The sequence below is a fragment of the Rousettus aegyptiacus genome, unplaced genomic scaffold (assembly GCF_014176215.1).
Source record: "Rousettus aegyptiacus isolate mRouAeg1 unplaced genomic scaffold, mRouAeg1.p scaffold_m13_p_8, whole genome shotgun sequence".
In the NCBI taxonomy this organism is placed as follows: Eukaryota; Metazoa; Chordata; class Mammalia; order Chiroptera; family Pteropodidae; genus Rousettus; species Rousettus aegyptiacus.
The window spans coordinates 87,696,015-87,716,601 of NW_023416311.1; the positions used below are offsets into that span (position 1 = coordinate 87,696,015).

A 20,587-nucleotide genomic window follows, 5' to 3' on the forward strand; every position below is an offset into this window, starting at 1 on the left:
GCATGTTGCTATATAGTAATGGAAGTTCTCCCTCACATTCTTATTTTTCAATAGTTTTCTTGTTTATTCTTGTTTTTCTTATTTATTTGTTTCCTTTTGTCAAACAAACTTTAAGATTATTTTATGCAATCTTTTTAGTATTTTAACTAAAATTGCACTAAACGTATACATTAACTTCAGGAAAATGAATATTTTAATTATGATAAGTCTTCCCTTTGCCAGAAAAATTGACTGACCCATCTAAATGTTATACTATTGGGATATTATCTGGCTTTGGCATATCTATAAGTATGTTAAATACAACTATGTGACTTATCTGTGAACTAAAGCTATTGACTGAAGTAATAGCTAACCTCCTTCATACTTTATATTATATTTCAGTTGTCTCTTTGTTGACTTTCATCTATAGTACAATCAACAGATGATCATCGTTAGCACTGTTTTTTTCCATAATCCCACCAGATTCTACATTAGATTTTCAAGCACGTATTCCCACTGTGGCTACTTTCTTAAGGTATAAAGCTCTTGCTACTCTGGCTGGAGTAATTATGAATTTAAATAGCATTTTGCACCACTGTAGAATCTACCTGGTTCTGATATTTGACAAAGTAATATTTCTTTGACCTAGCCAAAATCCACTTTAATCTCTTGAATTCTAATAATTTTGTAATATGTTTTTCTGAAATTGGTTATAATCTTTTGGTATCAAACTGGGAGAAAAATCCTTAAGTGTGCATTGTTTTTAGATTAATTATATACTTATAATGAGTTGGCTTTCTTCGGTATCATTGATGATTGAATTGCTTAGCTTTGTAATAATTTCATTCCAAAATGATCTAAATACTTTTTACATTAGAAGTTCTTACTTGGTTGTATGAATAAAGGCTTTAATAAAGGTGTTAATTAAAATTGAGATCGTCCATAAGTGGCATTTACTCAGATTCTGTAAAAGCTTTTGTCTTGTAATAAACTATTTTAATTTTATTTATAAAAAATCAGATATTGATAGTTTATAACTGGCCAATTTTTTTTTCTTATTTTGTTTTGCCTTGTTTTCTAGAAAATTTAGTTAACTTTTGTGCAACGTTAAAGCAACTACCCCTTAGATTAGGCTTCTGATCAAGTATCTACCCAATTCTCTTCCTATTCATTTATAGGTAAGACCAGCTTTATGGGTGTGTAAGCTGTGCAGCTGCACAGGGCTTGGCACTCAGAAGGGTGCCAGCTCTGTCATTAATACTCTGTCATTAACGGCTTGAAAGTCTTAATAATTTTGTCTTTGAACTAATAGTTTTAAGTAAATTCCAGTGGGACAATGGAGAATGAATGTGAACAGAGAACATATGAGTAATATTTGTGTCTACTGTATTTGCTATCACATTCATACACAGCATTTGTAATGCACCATGAACATAGAATTCTGGTTCATGATGTTTGAGAGTTCAGCAAGACTCAAAGGTACAAGTACAAGATAAGCATTTTCCATTAAAAACTAAGCAAACAAGGGTTCTGACGGATCTGAGAGGTCACACTTTCCCTTTGAACTACAACTTGCTTCAAATGCAAAAAGAAAGGAATGACATTCTAAGAAACACAAATGACCAACAACTCTATCACATCCTTTTTTAACTTCTATACTTCCCTCTACTAGCCAACCAATTACACTGAACATGATGGCATAGAAGGAAAGGGAAAGAGGGAAATTCACAGTTCCTTTTCCTTTCAGTCCTTCTTTATTCATTAGTAAGCTGAAGGTAGTGTTGGTAGAATGTACACAGATCGAGAAGTAAAATGAATTAAAAATGGTTGAGGTAGTTTTGTGCAGCATTTCCACTTTTCTGGTAAGAATAAAATAAATATGCATGTATGAGCTATGAAGTATTAATTGTGTACTTTTATCATTTCACAGATGAATTAAATGCTATTATCTTTGTACATAAAATTGGTTTGCGCAACATAAAAATGAGTGGTAAAATTCATCCTCATAATTAAAAATTCTATTTATTTATAATTACTTAGAGCAACATTAAATAAAAACCTTGATAAGTTAAGAGAGATCACAGAAGAAAGGAAAAAGCTTATTTTAGAACCTTTAATATTATTATTTTTTCTACTTTTTGAACATGGGGCCCCACATTTTTATTTTACACTAATCCCTGCAAATTACATAGCTGGCCTCATTCATAGGTTTGTTCTTTAATTTCCTTTTAATGCTCTTTTAACAAATCTCTTCTGAAAGAAGGCAATTTTTAAATAATAAAGATTTTAAAATATATACTTATAACAGATAATTTTCCAATACAAAATATGATTATATAAACAAAGCATTCTTCTGAAGATATACTAGAAGCTAAATGTCAAATTATTGTAAGGAAATCTTTTTCACAATTATATTGAAAAAAGTATTTCTACATTATTCAAACTACTTTTAATTTAAGCAATACTTTTTTCTTACGGAGAAACTGATCATGAATTAGACTACTTTTTCAGATTATTCTCTTACAGAATATCACTGAACTATGTGCTATCGCATTTTAAAACATTCTGATCAATGATCAATTTTGATTAAATCCTTTTGCTTAGTATAATTTTGTACAGTAAAGTTGTACTATACATAATGTCTTTCTTGAAACCCGCCCTGATAGGATGTAAGAACCTAAGTAAATTCCAGTTATTCAGATTCATTTCAGACAGGAAAAAGCAACATTGAGTTGCCAGAAATTATCAACAGACAATTGGCAAAAATAAGCTCAAATTCTACTGATTTGGGAGGTACTCTATATTTGTAGCTAATTTCATGGGTATCCCTTTTCTCCACGTGACTGCCTGTGTGTTTGAATTTCTAAATTAAATTCCTGAAATTCATTTGATCTGGAACTGGTTATATGGTGATCATTCTTCTCTAATGAAAGAAAATCTATGAATCTTGTTTTCTTTGCCCTGGTAGTAACCACTGGCCATAAGTTAGAGGGCATGGCGCCACTATCTTTCATATAATGAATTAATGGAGTTGCCTTGATTAGCATCTATAAAAAATATACAATTAAGTAATCAAGAAAAATTCCTATCACATGATATATTGTGATGAATCATACTCTATTTCTAAGGACCCATCTCCGTATCCTAAACTCTAAACATACATTTATTTCAAAGATAGGATGGATCCATTCTTTGAGTAATAAAGACCAAAAATGGGGTAGAGAATAAGAGAATCAAGCAACAAGAAAACAAACAAACAAACATACAGATGCCAAAGCTGCATGATGGGCCCTTGCCTCGCTCCACCTGGCAAACAGCATATCAGCTGCAATTCATTAATACAGCTTTGTGACTTTCCTTCCCAGTGTCAGGTTAGCAGCAATAACAGGAAGAGCTTAATTGGTCGTTAGTAATGACAACATTTCAGAAAATATGCTTAACTTTATCATCCAATCACTCAAGAGTATGAGAAAAACTCAAATTTTCCCTTAAGCTATGAAATTCCAATGCCCTTGGTCCAAATGGTTTAATGCTTTAGTAAGCTGGACCAACTACTTTTTCACATGTGTGGGAATTAGAAGAGAATAGACTGGCCAACATAAGTAACAAAATCTAAAATGTAGTGACACACAGATGTGGTGTTCTAAACTAATAGTCTCCAAACTTTTACAATTGTATGCCCTCTTAATAAAAATAACGAACCCTAATTCATGTCTATTTATTTATAAATTATATATGTATACATAGGTATACTACATTCTAATTGTATATAATTCTTAAAACAGATAAAAGTAGAAATTAAAGAGAACCATAGAGAAAAATGTTAAATTATTTTAACATTTAAAATATTCATATAAAACTTTAAAATTATTGAATTATTGAAAACTTTAAAATTATTGAAACCATTTCTAAATATTCACTTGAAAATAATCTTGTTATAGATTAATTTTCTCCAAAAAGCAGTTACTTGGCCACCACCAGCTGATATTTCATCAAGTATGATAGATTTTCATTATTTTTAACTTTTTAATGTGTCTGATAAAGTACTTATACAGGGGTGGAAGTGACGACTCTGCTACTTTCTTATTGCTGACTTGTACTTGCGTTATTAATGTGATCACCAATCTGTGTTTTATTTCTTAAAGCTATTTGGTCATTTTGAAAGTATTAGTTTGATTTTAAGTAGCTAATATAATATATAAACCCTCTAAACCAGGCACATGTAAACTGTACCACATGTCAATACACTGAGACTAGAGAAGAAATAAAGACGCAACTAACTGCTCAGTTTTAGAGCTCCTACTCTTCTTAGGAGAAGAGAAATCTCATATATCATAAATGATGCATAACTGACATACAGGGAGAATAAGGGTTAACGTTTCATTATTAAATTTTCATCAGATTATTTGCCTTGGTTTTTAGATAAAAATAAATGTAAATAGAAATTCCAGTGTTTTCTTTCTACATCTTAATGGATCATCTTTACATAGCTCATAAACTCCTACTGAAAAGATTAATGGATGAGAGGAAAGAAAGGGAAGTATTGTTTCTCTTACACATGATCTTAGCCCAAAGGCCCAAAAGTGATGGTATCATTTCTCTTACAGCAGCTGAATAAACTCTTAAGTCTAGAGGGCAAGTGATTCACCAACTCAACATATTATCAAGACACCATGTTCTTTTAGTCTCTTTTACTGCTATCCTCAATGCTGTCATAATTTTCAGGCTGGAAGCAAGAGGCCTGCAACAATTTCAGGCATTATATGCATATTGATCAATGACCAGAAGAATACAGTTCGTCTTTAGTCCATCTTTTGGGAGAGAGGGAGATTATTCCAGAAGCCTTCCCTCAGAGCTGGGGTATAATTAGCTTCCCCTGAGATAGATGGTGGAGTGGATAAAGAATGAATGTCAGAAGAAAATCTGGTTTCTATTAAGAAAAAAAGAAAATAGTGTCTGGGGAGCCAACCATTTGTAACTACTCTGTAGCTGAAATAAGTGAATTAACCATACAATCTTGATGATCAAATGGATCAAAGAGGTGGAAGACAGATAGTTTACATCTATCACTTTGCCCAAACCAAGGCCTGGAGAAGCATTGGAAAATTGAAATCAATGAATCATTATTTCTTCCTGAGAGGCACCATGGAATATCCATTTTCAGGAATAGCTCCTTAAAAATTTGTACTACCATATCTTTGCAAAGATGGTGTTCTTGACTATTGGGCTATATTAGATATCCTTTTACAAAAAAATAATATATTCATTATTGCATTATAATTGACTTTCTAGAACTTCAAAATATTTAATTTCTGGTAGCTGTTTTATTTAAACAAAATCCAAGAAGGAGTTAAATTAAATATCATTTAAATCCTGGAATAAGAGGATTGTAAACAATTATGAACATTTACATACTTTTAAAATGCGATGAAGCATTGTATTTATTCACAGAGAAGGGAAAAGTTGTTTTGACTATCAGCATTGAGGTTGTAAAATGAAAGCTCAAATTAGATGTGGGATGGAGAAAAATGACTGAGAAAATAATGAGCAGAATGGTAGTACAAAGTAAAGTGAAAATCTATGGGACATATGGAGATCAAAAGCCTGCAGGAATTAGCCAAAAGAAAAGGCACTGGAGATGGTATGGTTCCCCATCTAGTACCCTTCTCAACTTCCAGAACAGCTTTTAATGGTATATAGATATGGAAATGAATCCTTTCTGTACTGTAGTTGCTTTTTGACAATGTAAATATGAAGTCTTCTAATACAATTTCTATATTTATTTCATTAATACTTGAGGAAATATTTTAAGAAAAATCAATGAGGGAAAAGAACTAATAATAATTTTTTAAAAAGAAAATCTCAAATATTAAAAAATATAAAGTTATAAAGACATAACTAAGGAATAACATGCCAAATAAGGAATAACATGCCAAATCAAGTAACTGGCATATAAGATCACTATTAGACCTCACCTAAAATATAAAGTACTCTATGATAAAAGCAGGAAACTAAAATAAGAAATTCTTGTTTGATGTAAGCTTTATGTTGGAAGGGACCTCAAAAGCAGTTTAGTTTAATCTCCAACAGAGTAGAGGAAAATCCCACAAACACTGCACTATAACTGAATCAGAACAGGACAAAACACTTGGTTGCTTTGTCTGCTTTGTCAGTGGTAGGCCTACTGGGTTAGCATGACTAGCAAGAATAAGATGTGCCAGCTTCATTTACACAAATGCAGTCTTAGTCTATGACAAAAAATTAAACAATAAACTATCACTGGAGTTTGAATAGAATATTCATCATGTAACTACTAGTAAATACTCACCTTTCAAAATGGAACATGGGGTTATTAAAGACTAAAAGTACTACTGAGAGTAAATATACTTCTAAACTTTCGAAAGTAATAAAGAGAATTATTATGACAGAGCATAAAACTCTGATGTCCCTGCCAGAATATGACTGAATTGTTCTGTTCAGCATAGTATTTCTTATTTCCTAATAACTGAGGACGATATTATTAAGTATAAGAAGTTCTTCCTTTAGCTGATGAAGTTAGCAAGACCAGATTAAAAGAAACTTATTGTCAACAAAGTAAAAACTCTATTTTTAAAGATACTCAAATATATTATACTTAATAAAAAATTTTTCTAACTTACCTTTTAAATTATGTTGATATTCAATGGTCTGTTGTAGCCCTTTTATCATACTATGAAGAGTAGCACATTCTAAAACATAAAAGATAAATTTATTTGAAGGTTGTTTGCTTTTATTTTGGAATTATTCTCTTAAAGCTGAAATACTTAAATAAGACTATTTAATTGATGATTATGAAATCTTAACAAAGCAACTAGGTATCTAAAAGTAAATTATATAATAACTTTTTAATCACCCAGACAAGTCAAATGCAATCAGGATTCAGTAATGAGTTTTCTAAGGCATTATAATTCCAGTATAGTAGGGATTCCCTGCAGCACCTGCCCTAAAAGTAAGGCATGTCTGGAATTGTCTGGGGGAACTAAGAGGAGAGTGCCCATGAGAGTTTCCCATGAAGGAACATCCCAAGGACAGAGAGTCAAGGTACATTAAATTTTGTTCAAAGCCAGAGCTCTCTGTAAAAAGGTGTCATTTGAGATAGATAATGCTTTACTTCCTCACTGTCCTTCAATCTGTCCTTTTAGCATTTTTGCCTGAGTCCTAGGGCAAGGGAATAGCAATAAAAGAAGTAAAAACAGTGTGTTGAGTTATAGGGCATGAGCAACTTTGGTGTCAATGACTTCTTCCATAATGGGAGACAGAGCCTTCATTGCAAACATTGTGCCCTAAAATGTGCATAAAAGCTTTCAGTATACTTTTGGGTATCACCAGCAACAGCTAAACTTTTGATGGGTAACAAAAGTGGTGAAAACTGTAACTTTAAGCAGTCCACCTGGCTATAAGCTCCAGGATAGCAAGCACTATTTTCTGTTTTGTTTATTATTTCTTCCTAATCCCTACAGAAGTTGTAGTTTATAGTCAGCATTTCATAAATATTTGTTGAGTGATTGATCTACAGACAGGCACTATCATAATAAGCTGAAGCAAGAAAGAGATAAGTGGAAAAGCTCTGGCCTGAAAATAATAACATATATTGTTATTCTAAGCGCTTTGTGAATATTACATCATTTTACCCTCTTAACCCCATGAGGTAGGTCCTAGTATTTGCCTCATTTTACATATGAGGAAACTGACACACAGAAGTTTAGTAAATTGCCCAAGGTCACACTTATAACTCGTAAGTGGTAAGAGCTAAAACATGAACCCCAGCAGTAGAGCTTTAAAGTCTACGATTTTAACTACTTTACTGACAACAAGAAGACAAGCCGAGAACTTCTTCAGAATAATTTGAGTAGGTTGGAGGCCCTGTAAAGAGAGCAATAACAGAACCAGAGAAAAACTCTTTGTGACAGTTATTGCTATCACATTTTTACTATAAGGTTAGGAAACACAGGTTGCGCTAGTTTTAATTTTACAATTATAACAGCTAAATATATAATAATGAAAACTTCATAAAAGAACAATATTTTTAAAAAAGAAATATAACTTTAAGGCTTAAGGGCAATTTCGCCTTTAAATGCTTGACTTAACAGCTAATAAATATTGAGCCTTATTCTCTTTCTTTCCGTTTTAGAGGCCCATGACCAATATTCAGGTGGTATGCACTAGTATGACACATTGACTAGCTGCCATTCTAATTGGCATCTGTTTTGATGGTTAAATATTAAATACCACATTTGTATCGAATACTAAAAAGCTGTCTAGGTATAATAATGGTACCATTTACTGAATATGTACTCTGCCAGGCATTACGCTAAATACATTATAAACGTTACTTCAATTAGTATAAAAATGATATTGAGAAGTTGGTATCATCGTCCTAATTTTACAAATGCAGGCATCCATAGAGGTCTGGTTACTTGCCAATGATTCTACAGTTAGTAAATGGAAGGTATAGACTTAAATACAGGTTTTTTAAGTCCTGTTATCTTAATCTATTTATCCAATACTTCCTCCAGAATTGTAAGATATGCTGATGCAACCAGAACTGGAATAGGAGGAACAGGATTAGAGTTTCCCCTTCTTCACTTTCAAGCTAGGACTCTTTGAGTAAGCTACTTCACCTATTTGAGCTTTATATTCTTCCTCTGGAAAATAAAAGTATGGGTAAAACATATTCTACCTCACATATAAGACTATTCTCATATGTAAGATTTTTCCGACAACCAAATGAGAAAATATACTTTCTAAATTCACTTACAAATATTTAACATTGTTACTGGTTGCTGTTATTATTTCACTCCATTGTGTCCCACAACCATTTGTATATATCTTTTCTCCATTTATTACATTGCATTTTAGTTATTTGTGGGTTCTCCCACTAGATAGCGAACTTTCAGATGAAGATGTTAGCTTTTTAATTTTGATATTTTTTTTTTGCATCTAACATGGTGACTATTTCATAGGTGTTCAACAGCTTTTTTTTATTTATTGACTAAATGAAAGAACCAGTACTGTGAGGGGAGAATGCAAAACTTCAACTTTCAGTGAGAGGTCCCGCACTCAGTCTCCATGTACACTAAATTATTTTGCAGAAGTAAAATCTGTATACAATTATAAAGTTGTGGGTTTTCACTTCTCTCTAAAACCCTTCTATCATCCACACCACCTACTCAGACAAAGTTCTCACTATCCTCCATTTTTTCTCTCTTGCTATTTCTCAGTAATAGAATGATGGTTAAATTACATTTGCCATTACCCACTTCATGTATGTTACTGTATTAGCTGCTAAAATTTCTTTCAGAGGCATGAATCCAGCAATTCATGAAATACAGCTAAAGGTATCTCGGTCATCAGCAAATTGAAAACAGTTCTGAAACTTCAAAGTACACTATTTCAAAAATTTGTATTTTCACAATTTGAACACAAGGTGGCTCTCCCAACACATTAAACAAACAAACAAACAAAACAAACAAAAAAACAAAGAACACTGGCTCAATAAGGAGTCTTTCCTAAGGTAGAATACCATTCTTCATTTTAGAATGGCTTTTAATTCTCTTTTCGAACATTCACATTATCATATCTATTGGACTTTATAGTGTAATTTGAAAAATACTACTATCTTACTCAGTTCTTAAAAACTACAGCTTAAAATGTTAAGCTACTTCTTATACTATATAATTTAGTAAATCTATTATTATTTTGAGCTCAAATTTAAGCTCTACCATTAACTAGCAATTTGGGCATAAACACCTATTTTGTAAAGCAGTTGGAAATGTTAAATATAATTATGTGCGAAAAGAACTTTTTATAGTACTTGGTCCTCAGTAGTAATATTATTTATCTTGAACTGGCAAAAAAGTTCTTTATCTGGTTATCAAATGTAGGAAATAAAACATCAAGAGCTCATTCATTATTGTTGAACAAATTCAATCATATATAAGGTTTGTTCTTCCTCTCTGAGCGAATTAGTATACACTTGGCTCTAAAAGTTGTCATTCTTGTTTTTTCTTTTTTTTTTTTTTTTACTTCTGTTGGTTATTATCCAGCAAAGAGGCCATTAGATTTAGAATAAGTAGAATTGAATTTTTGAAAGGTATTTATTTTTTTCAAACATAAAATACACATAAAACATAAGTATCGGGAGAAGTGACTCTCTCTCCAATCTCTGCCCCTAAACTAACCAGTTTCCCTCCCCCAAAGCAAGTACCTCAGAGTGACATCACATTTGTAGTGAGCAGCACCTCACTGAATGGAACCAAGGCTCCCAAGGCTCCCTGCCAGTCAGCTGGTTGCAGAGAAGGCACATACTGAGTGCGGGGTGCAGCTGGGATGGCGGCCCCCTAGGAGCTGAGTGACTCAGCTCAGGGTGTCTTAATAGTAAGGGAAAAGTGTCTGGCTGAGACAGCCCACTTTTAACATTAAAATTTTTGACCCATCTGAAATTTCTTTTAGAGTAATTGTGGGGCAGGAATTCAACTGTATTTTTTTCCCATGGTTCTGAAGGCCTGGATTGATTCTTGGACTTGCCATTTCTTAGCGAAATGGCCTTAGGTAGGTTACTTAACTTACTATATCCTTTGTTTATTATTCAGATAGAGTAATAATACCAGTCCTATCTGTCTATTAGTGCTATATGAAGGATAAAATAAAATGATAGTCTGGAAAGTGCTATATGAATTTAAAATAATTTCCAAATTCATGGGGCAATATTGATCACTGTTATACCAAAAAACACTCTCATTAGAATTAGTATTTCTTCAGGCAGCAAAGAACTAACCTTCTTTAAGTGAGACCTCCTTTGTTTGCATTGCTTTTAAGAGACAGTTGGTTTTTTCCAATTGTAAATCCAGTATATTGTTCTTTCCACTGGTTTCCATCATTTTCTGTAGAAGAAACAATATATATTATTACCAAATCAATGCTGCTATTTTGATTTTTTACCTAAGCATATAAAAAATAATGAAACACAAACTACTTAATACCTGAAAGTCTAATAATTAATTGATATATATTTTTAAATAAGCCAGCTTCTTAGTTTACCTTTTATTTTAAAAAACTAAAACAGATTTACAGTTATAAAAAGTTATAAAAAATAAAAATATGATGTAACTTGAACTCCCTTCTTTCCAAATATTTGACCCTCAGTGCTATGGTTAACAATTTCTTATATAAGTTTCCAAAATAGTTTATGATTATACAAGTATAGGAAAGGATCATATTATATTCTGTTCTGCACCTTGAGTGTTCCACTTAGTACTATTATCTTGGAAATGATGTCATATAGGTCTATCTCATTCTTTTAAATAGCTGCATTGACTTTCATTTTTGGCTATTCTGCTATTCATTTAGCTAGTCTCTTATTGAGGACAATTTGTGTTGTTTCCACTTTTCTGCTATTGAAGACAATGAATAAACATTCTTGAACATGTATGTCTCTTTAACATCTTTGTAAATAGTATAATAGCCACCATGTTTCTTTCAAATACCTCCAAGAATCATTAATTCACGACCAGTCTTGTATCATCTATACCTCTACCCACTTTCCTATTGTCACTACTTCTGAATTTATTTCAAAGCAACTCCCTGACATTATGTTATTTTATATATAAATATATATTTATATATAAATATTACTATTTATATGTATCTAAGAGATAAGACCACAATACCATTATCATATGAAAAAATGAATATTTTGTATTTAAAATGTTTGAGAATATGATAGATATTTCCAAATTAATCTTTAAAAACTTTGCACCAATTCCCTTCCCATCAACAGTGTTAAATCTTTGCTCTCTTCTCTCTTATTTTGGTAAGAATCATTTGGTTGAGAAAACCTAAGCTCATTATTTTAAAAAAGCTCATAATGTTACCTCGAAATACCCACTGCAATGAAAATTCTTTTATTATGGCTATACTACATTGCGAAGATGAAAAAAAAAAAAAGAATAGAGAAGAATGATAAGGAGAAAAAATAGAAACAGGTATTATTACCTCTCCCACTTATGCTTCACAAACCACCTCTCCAAATCTTTAATTTATCCATCTATATTTTCTCGATAGCTATTCCTACTCCTCTCCTAGGCAGAAGAGGGGGAAGAAAACCTAATATATGCTTGTGGATTTGGTCTACCATGTAATTTATCCAGAAATGGGGAGGGAGAACTTCTAATGGTAAAAAGGTAAAAGAGAAGGAAAAGGGAACAGATAGAATAGGAAAGACTAAAAAAAATTAAGGTTAGTCATAATGGTAAGAAATTGAGGACTCAGTGTATTTCAACTCTTACTAAATCATTCCTGAGTTTATGGACATCTTGGACATTTAAGAATATATTTTCCCATTAACTTCAGCAAAAGTATATCAATTATTTGTTCCTTTGCCCCAGAAACATTTTGATGTATTAGTACAAATAAGTCCAAACCAGACATATTTTAAGTGCAGATTTTTAAAATGAGAAAGGGCTGAGCAAAGTACATTTTCATTATCTTTACCCTGCTCAATTTTGGGGGGTATATTTTTCTTTCTTCCTAATTCCTTCCATTGGAAAAATCTGTTTCACTTTTCGCTATATGCTAAAACTGTCTGATAGCTTTACATACCTTTTCTATCTGTGAGAAGTCATTTATAAGTTTGTCAAGATTCGCACTGCTTATCTTCTTCATACATCCTTCACTGCTTTGATTCATGTCTAAACGAATGCAGAGAAATGTGTTAAAATAAACAAAATCTAAAGCACTACAACAGTGGTAATGACTAATACTAAAGTTTCTGTACTCCACTCATAGAGCACCTACTTGAGCTCCATTGCACTCAGAGAACTTTCATTATACCCATTATTAACAATAGTCAAATGATAAGTCTTCTCCACTCCTCTCCACCCCTACCTCAGCTGAGTTATCTCTAAACAAATCTAAAATTAGTGCAACGATATGTGCATACATGAAAGTTATCTGTCCCTACTATACAAAAAACTAAATCTACTACTGCTTAACTTTCATCTCCTTGCCATCAGTATGGCTGGACTTAAAATCTGATACATTACTAAATTTGATGATTGACCTTTAAATATAGGTATTCTCAATTTAAGATATTTAAAATATTTGTTTAACTATCACACTACAAATATTTTTTGCTGTATTTCTGGTACTGTGCTTACTGCCATGAACTGAATTGTGCCCCTCCCTGTGCCTCCAAAGTCAAATATTGAAGCTCTAAACCCCAAAGTGACTGTATTTGGAGGTAGCGTCTTTAGAAAATAATCCAGGTTAAATGAGGTCGTACAGGTTGGGGCCCTTATCCAATAGGACTGTGGCTGTATAAGAAGAGAAAGACTATGCTTTTCTGTCTTCATGCTAAGAAAGGACTAACCTTGCAACCTTGTGTCCGCCATCCATTAAAGAAAAAGAGGGAGAGAGAGAGACAGAGAGAGAGAGAGAGAGAGAGAGAGAGAGAGAAAGAGAGAGAGAATCTTACTTTCTCTCTCCATGTGCTCACACTGAGGAAAGGTCATACAAGCACAGGGTGAGAGCAACTCAAGGAGAGAGTGCTCACCTTGAGGGTCCAACCCTACCGGAACCTTAATTTTGGACTTTTCAGGCTTCAGAATTGTGAGAAAATAAATTTTTGTTGTTTAAGCCACCCAGTGTGTAGCATGCATATACTCATTTTCATATTTTGTTTGGTAACCTGTTTGTTGAACAAGACATATGGAATTAATATGCTCAAAGAAATCACTCAGTGTTTTTAGCCTCTTGTTATTTTGTGTAAGAATACCTTTGGGTATAGCCAGTTGACTGTTAAAGTGAATAAGAGTTTCAGTTTTAGTCCTATAGAGTCACTTATAAGAAGTTCAGAAAGGATGGAGAAATTGACTTTTGAAAACTAGCCAGTGTTTATATTTGGTGGTAGAAGAATGTCTAGAAGAATAACGATGAATACAATCTAAAAGTATGAGACGCTTATCTAGCAAAGGGTAAGGATAAAATACAAGTTTAAAATTTAGGTATTCTAGATTGAGGAAAGACCACATGCCACTGCCTGAAAAATAATTACTGAAAGTAATTTTGGGGGGCTTATTATTGTTTAAAATGAGATATACCAAAATATAGACATTGACAATTTGTTACTTCATTAAAAATCCAATTTCCTTCTTTTTTATATTATATTACTTTAACAACTATTAGTGGTTTATAAATCTAAAAAAAGAATCTGAGATGTATATTTTCAGTTTATTGAAATATTATCCTCTATATTACACATACAGTAAAACTCTATATAAAATCTCTTAAAATAGTCAAAGCTTGATCCTTAAGCAGGGGAATAATTGTAATAAAATTCCATAATAAATACAGTAAATTCCACTAGGGGTAAAAATTTTAAATTATCACTATTTGATATACTATTAATGTTTAGTAGAACTATAGAATAATCTGAAGTAGCTAATGCAAAGCCCTCCCTCCTTTTTCTTTCTTTTTAGTTCCTAACATTTTAAATAAAAAAAGATTTCACTAGGGTTTTGTCTTAAATGTAGCTCCTGAACTAAATTCATTTTTATTGGAGCTTAATTTTCTTCCAGTTGCCTTCCCCTAATGATACCCTTGTAGTGTTTTTCCCTGTAAAACCATCACTAATATTTACTGGCAGTTATTGTATGCTATCTTTTTGTCACACTGACCACCCCATTCATTCCTAGGTGTTTTCATTGTCTCTCCTCCAATTTCCTAGGTCAAGGTCTCTCCAGTGGACATGGTCTTCTTACCCAGTGAACTAAGTGACAAGCTCGTGATTCGGTGCTTGCCAAATTCTTTGATTAAAAACAGAGACTGACTTATGACCTTCACAGCCCAGTTTCAACCATCTCCACAGACGGGTAGCACCTCTACGGCCTTCTTTGGCTTCCACTGGCCAACCTGCATCCAGGCCTCCCCTTCTCCTGGACCCGCAGTCTGGGCCTGAGCACCCTGAAGCTGGGCTCAGATTACCTCCTTTTTTCTCCTCCATGCTGCCCTCCATGATTCACTCTCAGTCCCGGGGCCCACCCAGGGCTCCTGGTTCCCTCTACTCGTATCCTGGCGTCCTCAGGAGCTCAACTCAAACGCAGAATGAGCACCAAAGTCATGAGAGAAATGGCTGCCTCAAAACCCTGTTCCGACCCAGGAGACTGTGAGGAAATGTGGTAAAAAGAATATCCACGGAAAAAGTGGGAATTTCAAATCCGCCAAAAGAGTCTCGAGCGTAACCTACTGTTGCTCGCAGTCTCCTCACGACGAGGTCTCCCTCGTCGCCGCCTCAGGAGCCTGGTCCGCCCCTGATTGCCCTCCCCAGGAAGCAGGTTCCCTCAACAATGGGCCCGCCCTTCTCCTGGCCCAACCTGTGCCCTGCTCTAGTGTCCCACCTCCAGCCTTACCTCCTTGGCTCTCGCTCCTGTCAGCATCTAGCGCTTCTTAAGAATTTTCATAAGATTTCTGGAACAGGACTCAACACCCAGTGACTGCTAGATCAATAATTATTTCCCTAACCGAAGAATAAATCACTTATTTTAATCTTTAAAGATCTTTCAAGAGCTGAAACTTGGAACTTCTGGCTACCCAAGTAATCTTTTCCTGATATTAGTAACAACGCATCGAGATATTGGAAATGGCCTTTTGAATTGCTGGTTCTATCCAATTAGCACATATAAAATGTTTCATGTCACTCATACTATAATAGTTATTGAAACAAGCCCATTTTAAGACCCATCTAAATGCTACCTTCTCTACGAGGCACTCACTAATCATATCGATCAGCAGTGATCTACCTTTCCTCACTCTCTGCCTCTATTACATTTTGGAGCATGCATGCCTCTTGTGGCATGTGTTAGGGCTGCTTGAATGGATATCTCTCCCACTGTATTATCAGCTCCTTTGGGATAGAAAATTCATATCTATCTATCTATCTATCTATCTATCTATCTATCTATCTATCTATCGATCTATTATCATGCCTGTAGTGCCTAGCATAGTTAGAATACATAAAAAGGAACCAACATGTTAGAAATAAATCAGGAAATTTTTTCTAGTTTGAAATGAATCACAAGCTTCTCTTTCAGTTTATACATGTTAGCATTTTTTTTTTTCAAAGAATCCTGGTGAGTTCAAAATATGTCTTTCAATGAAAGACTATATGAGGTCCCTATGATTTCATCTTTAAAAAGGGAATGTCTTTTACCATTGTAGGCATAGTTTTATTCATCAAATACCATCTGATGAGAAGCAGAAAGGATTAACTGAACTGCTTGGGAGAGAAATTTTTCTCAGAAACTGCCTGAGAGAGAAATAACTTACATTATTATGCTATACTAACAAAGGGAGTATAAAGAAAACAACTTAGAATCCATTAAAATGTACCTTGATTTAGAAAATAAATGCATATACACCTACACAACTGAAAAAAAAATTAGAAGCTACTGATTTATGTATGTAAGGATTTTAAGATGAACTACATATTGATGATTTTTAAGTTGTATGGAAGTTCACTTATTAATTCATTCTAAAATATTTGTTAAGTATTTGCAAGGTACTGGCCACTGAGGGTCTAGACACTAAAGTGAATAAGACAAATAAGACACTTTCCTTCTGCTTTGGATTGCTAGTCTCATAGGATTGCCTTTTTAAGATAATCAGCACTTAGCCATCTATTTTTTTAAAGAAATGCTTGTTGCGCGCCAACCATATTCTAGGATCTATGAGAACACTAGGAATAAACAAACAAACAGTTCCTGACTCCAGAGGACTTATAATTTAGAAAGGGAAATATTTAATAAACAAGTAAATGACAGATAAATAAAAGTTGTAACAGCTGCAAAGAAAGAAGCACAAATCTATGCGATTGATTTAAAAAGTGAATGAGAGTTGCTTTACATATAGTGATCAGAGAAAGCCTCTGAGTAGTTAAGATGAAAGCGAGACCTGAAAGGCATTGAAAATTTATTTGTGGGCAACGGACAAATGCCAGGGTTGCCCTTTTCCCTCCTGCTTGTTCTCTTGACATACTTCTCCCTGCTCTAATTCCTCTATCTGATTCCCACATTTCAATATCTGCTTCTGAGCTATATTGTCTTGGCTTCACCTACAACTTCATGTCTCAGTTCTGTGGCTCCCTGGCTCAGCCTTACTTGCAGTAATTAGGTCAAAGACATCCTGTGCACCAGGTCTTTGACTCTCTGGAACTGTGTTGGTTGGACTCGCTCCTATTCTTTCTCATATGGAGAACGGAATTTGGATATAAAAAAAAAGTATTTGATTGGCTATAGTTTAAAGTCTAGTTAAACACTAGCAAAATATCTTGTTAGGGGGAAATGGGACTGAAAGATTTTATGGCTGGACCTAGATTGTAAAAAAAAGTTGATGAGGAAAATCCAATATCAAATTTTTTTCTTAGGGAAGGTGAAATGTGGCTGGAGGTGCCAGGGTCCAAACCCTCTGAGCAGAACTGCCTATATAATTTGTGGGGCTTTATATGAAATGAAAATGTAGGACTCCTGTTAAAAAACATTAATAATTTCGGGACAGAACAGCAGAACATTAATACAAGTGCAGGCTCTTCTTTGTGCAGGGTCCTGTGTTACTATACAGGTCCCACATCCATGAAGCTGGCGCTGTCTCTGACTCTTACATTTTCAATCCACATTTACCTTCTTCTCATTCTCCCGTTCATTTGTGTGGCTTGGCAGTTTAGGGGCTTTAATCTGTGTAGTGTGAATGCTTAAGATGCAGAAGTGGAGGGAGGTGCGCGGCCCCTGTTGACTTCACCAAGGCATTCCAAACCTCCTAGGAGAAAAGTAGGCATCAGCCAGAATCCTTGTACTTTGTCATCAACAGTCACTGTTTGTGAACCAGTGTAAAAAAATTCTTTAAAAATGAGCCTAGAAAATATTGTCAATGGGCTATTTAAAAAGACACAGGTGAATGTGGTTATTACAAAAATTTCTTTGTTAGCATCAGGAGAGAGGCTTGCTTTTTTCTGATGGTCATATTTGATGGAGTCAGGATACAAGACAGAATTAAGGTCACTAAGTCGATTCGTTCTTTTCCACCCAACGTTCTATCTCAAAAATCTGTGCTTGGGGGATTGATTAAAAGCATGACCTATTAAAACTTGAATTCTTGCCTTTAAACTCTGGTTCTGCCACTTTTGAACCATGTGATTTTTGAGCAAATCACTTCACTTCTCCATACCTCAGTTTCCACAGTTAGGGATACTATAATGGAGATAATATAGGGTTAAATAAAGATGATATAGGTAAATAAAGGGCCTCGTAAACAGTAACTGTTCAATAACCATTTGTTAGTATATTATTACTACCTAGTTCATTAAATGTTTGCTATGTTGTTATCATCAGCATCTAGTTCATTGTTTCTGACCACAAAAAAGGCTGTCATATGAATTTACTCATTCTGTTTATGCAGCCTTTTGATGATGGACAACACACAGACTCCAATTCCCTGCTACATCATTTTCCCTTATAAACCTTTTCAAGCGTTTCTCGGAAGCACACACAAACAAATAAGACTGGCAGGTCACGGGGTATGTGTTTACTCGGTTCCACTAAATGGTGCTCAATTGCTCTCTAGAATGGCTGTAGCAGTTTCTACGGCTGCATAATCGAGGCAGGAGTATGAAGGCTTAGACATCTTGGGATGATTTGGGATAATTTTGAAGGGCCGTTCCAAGTCCATAACTCTCTGTGGGGTCAGCCAAGGCTTTCTTGGGCCTGCGTTGCATCTTGACTTCTTGTTTTGCCCACTCCTGGTTCCTTCTCCTTCCTGTCACAGATGTTGCTCACAAGGGCACTCCCTGATAAGTAGTCTGCACGCTAAACTCTGCCCAGAGTCTGCTTCCTAGAGAACTCGACTTGAGACTCCATGCTATTTTTCAACCAAATTATAAAACACAAATAATTTAATACAATTACATTATGTTACATTATTTGAATGTTCAATCACAATGAATGGATATAACACACTAATGAGAAGTCCACCTAATTTTGTTGCGCTATCGAAATGGTTGTTTTTAGAAAAATACATTCTGTTCTTCATTTGTTCCCCTTTCTCTATTGAAGGAAGGAAAATATTGAAGGGCAACAGGATGTGCCACCCCAAAATATGCCTCTTTGGCATAAGAATTATTTTGAGCTGATTATTTCGAGAAAATGCAGACATAGAAAAAGGCTCTGAAAACAAAGTAGAAGTTACCATTTCATAAGTGTACTTTACATTAGAAAGAAGGCCTATACCAGGAGGAGAGCTTCATCAGAGATAACTTCACCTGAGAGACTTATCTGCTTGGCAGGGCAAACTTAGTTTACAAACATTTCATTTGTTTCTTTTTAACTTCCTATACATTGCCCTCCTCCCTTTGGAGCCCTAGGCTCCTATCACTTTCCTTAGTTTAGGATGGTACATAAACCTAAATCTTCTGGTTGCCTTTTGTGGGGCTCCTAAAAACATATTAAAATTGTTTTTTCTCTGTTTATCTGTTTTATGTCGATTTAATTTTTAGACCAGCCACAGAACCTAGAAGGGTAGAAGAGAAAACTTTTTCCTCTCCTATGATATTCATGGCCTAAAAGTGAATTTTCTGACTCTAGCAAAGACACCTTATTTATTATAATGATTCATTTATAAGTCAATGAGTTATATTTCTGATACTGATCTAATAGGAAATAGTCCATTATTTTAGACTTAGTAGGACTGCTGCTAGTCAGAGAATAGTCATATAATGGAACTAAGGATTAGTTCCATTAAATGTCACCTTTCAGTTGAACCCATTTGAGAACCACTCAGAAATATATCTTACTGGGATATAATGATTTTAGACAATCAATTAATTTCTTAGACTACTTTGGTGTTGTTAAAAGATAAAATGAGGCATATTAAAAATTTTAAGAGTTCATTTAAGCAGAAATCAATTCCATTGGGCAGTGCCAACGCAGAAGTGGTTAGGACATGGAGAGAGACTTTTATAGAGAAAAAGCAAAAGCAAAGCAAGGAAATTATTGATTGGTTAAAGCTTTAGGCCTAGTTGGCTGTTTGTGATTGGTCATCCTTAAGTTTTGATTTCTTAACCTTGAGGCCATTACAGGCTTAGATTTTGGTTTGCTTACATAAGCCACCATGGCATTAGAGTCACCTCAGTTTGATGGCCTTGTTTAATTAATTTAACAGTATAATCGAACTTGTCTTTTGTGAGTACTGACAACTATAAGACTCAGTCGATAACAATACGTCAGGTAAGGTCTTTAGAAGTAAACACCACAAGAGGCACCTTCCAGGAAATTTCAATCTGAGCTCATTTTGCCTACCAGAAATGTTTCCATACTCTTGCGTATCCTTCCCAGTTCTTTTTCCACTGTCTTACCACAAAATGTAACTAGTCTAAAAATTGTGAAAATCCAAGACCATAGAGGAGGAAGCTGATAATTCTGCCTGTGGATGATGGGGAAGCTTTTAGAGTGGAGGTAATTCTTATAGGTTTGAGCCTGTTACGGAAGCATAGGTAAGAGTTGTTCAGACTACATAAGTAAAAACA

General features: G+C 34.2%; 1 protein-coding gene across 1 annotated transcript in view; it reads right to left on the reverse strand.

The window, feature by feature from the left end:
- The window catches only part of CCDC152 (coiled-coil domain containing 152), a 29,293-nt gene extending 13,981 nt beyond the window's left edge, over window positions 1–15,312 (reverse strand). The window contains exons 1-4 of the mRNA XM_016133705.2: window positions 15,263–15,312; window positions 12,619–12,707; window positions 10,796–10,901; window positions 6,639–6,707 (exon numbers count right to left, since the gene is read on the reverse strand). Coding sequence (XP_015989191.1) covers window positions 6,639–6,707; window positions 10,796–10,901; window positions 12,619–12,705 — 262 coding nt within the window. The 5' untranslated portion in view covers window positions 12,706–12,707; window positions 15,263–15,312. The remainder of the gene's footprint in view (window positions 1–6,638; window positions 6,708–10,795; window positions 10,902–12,618; window positions 12,708–15,262) is intronic.
- Window positions 15,313–20,587: the final 5,275 nt, after the last annotated feature.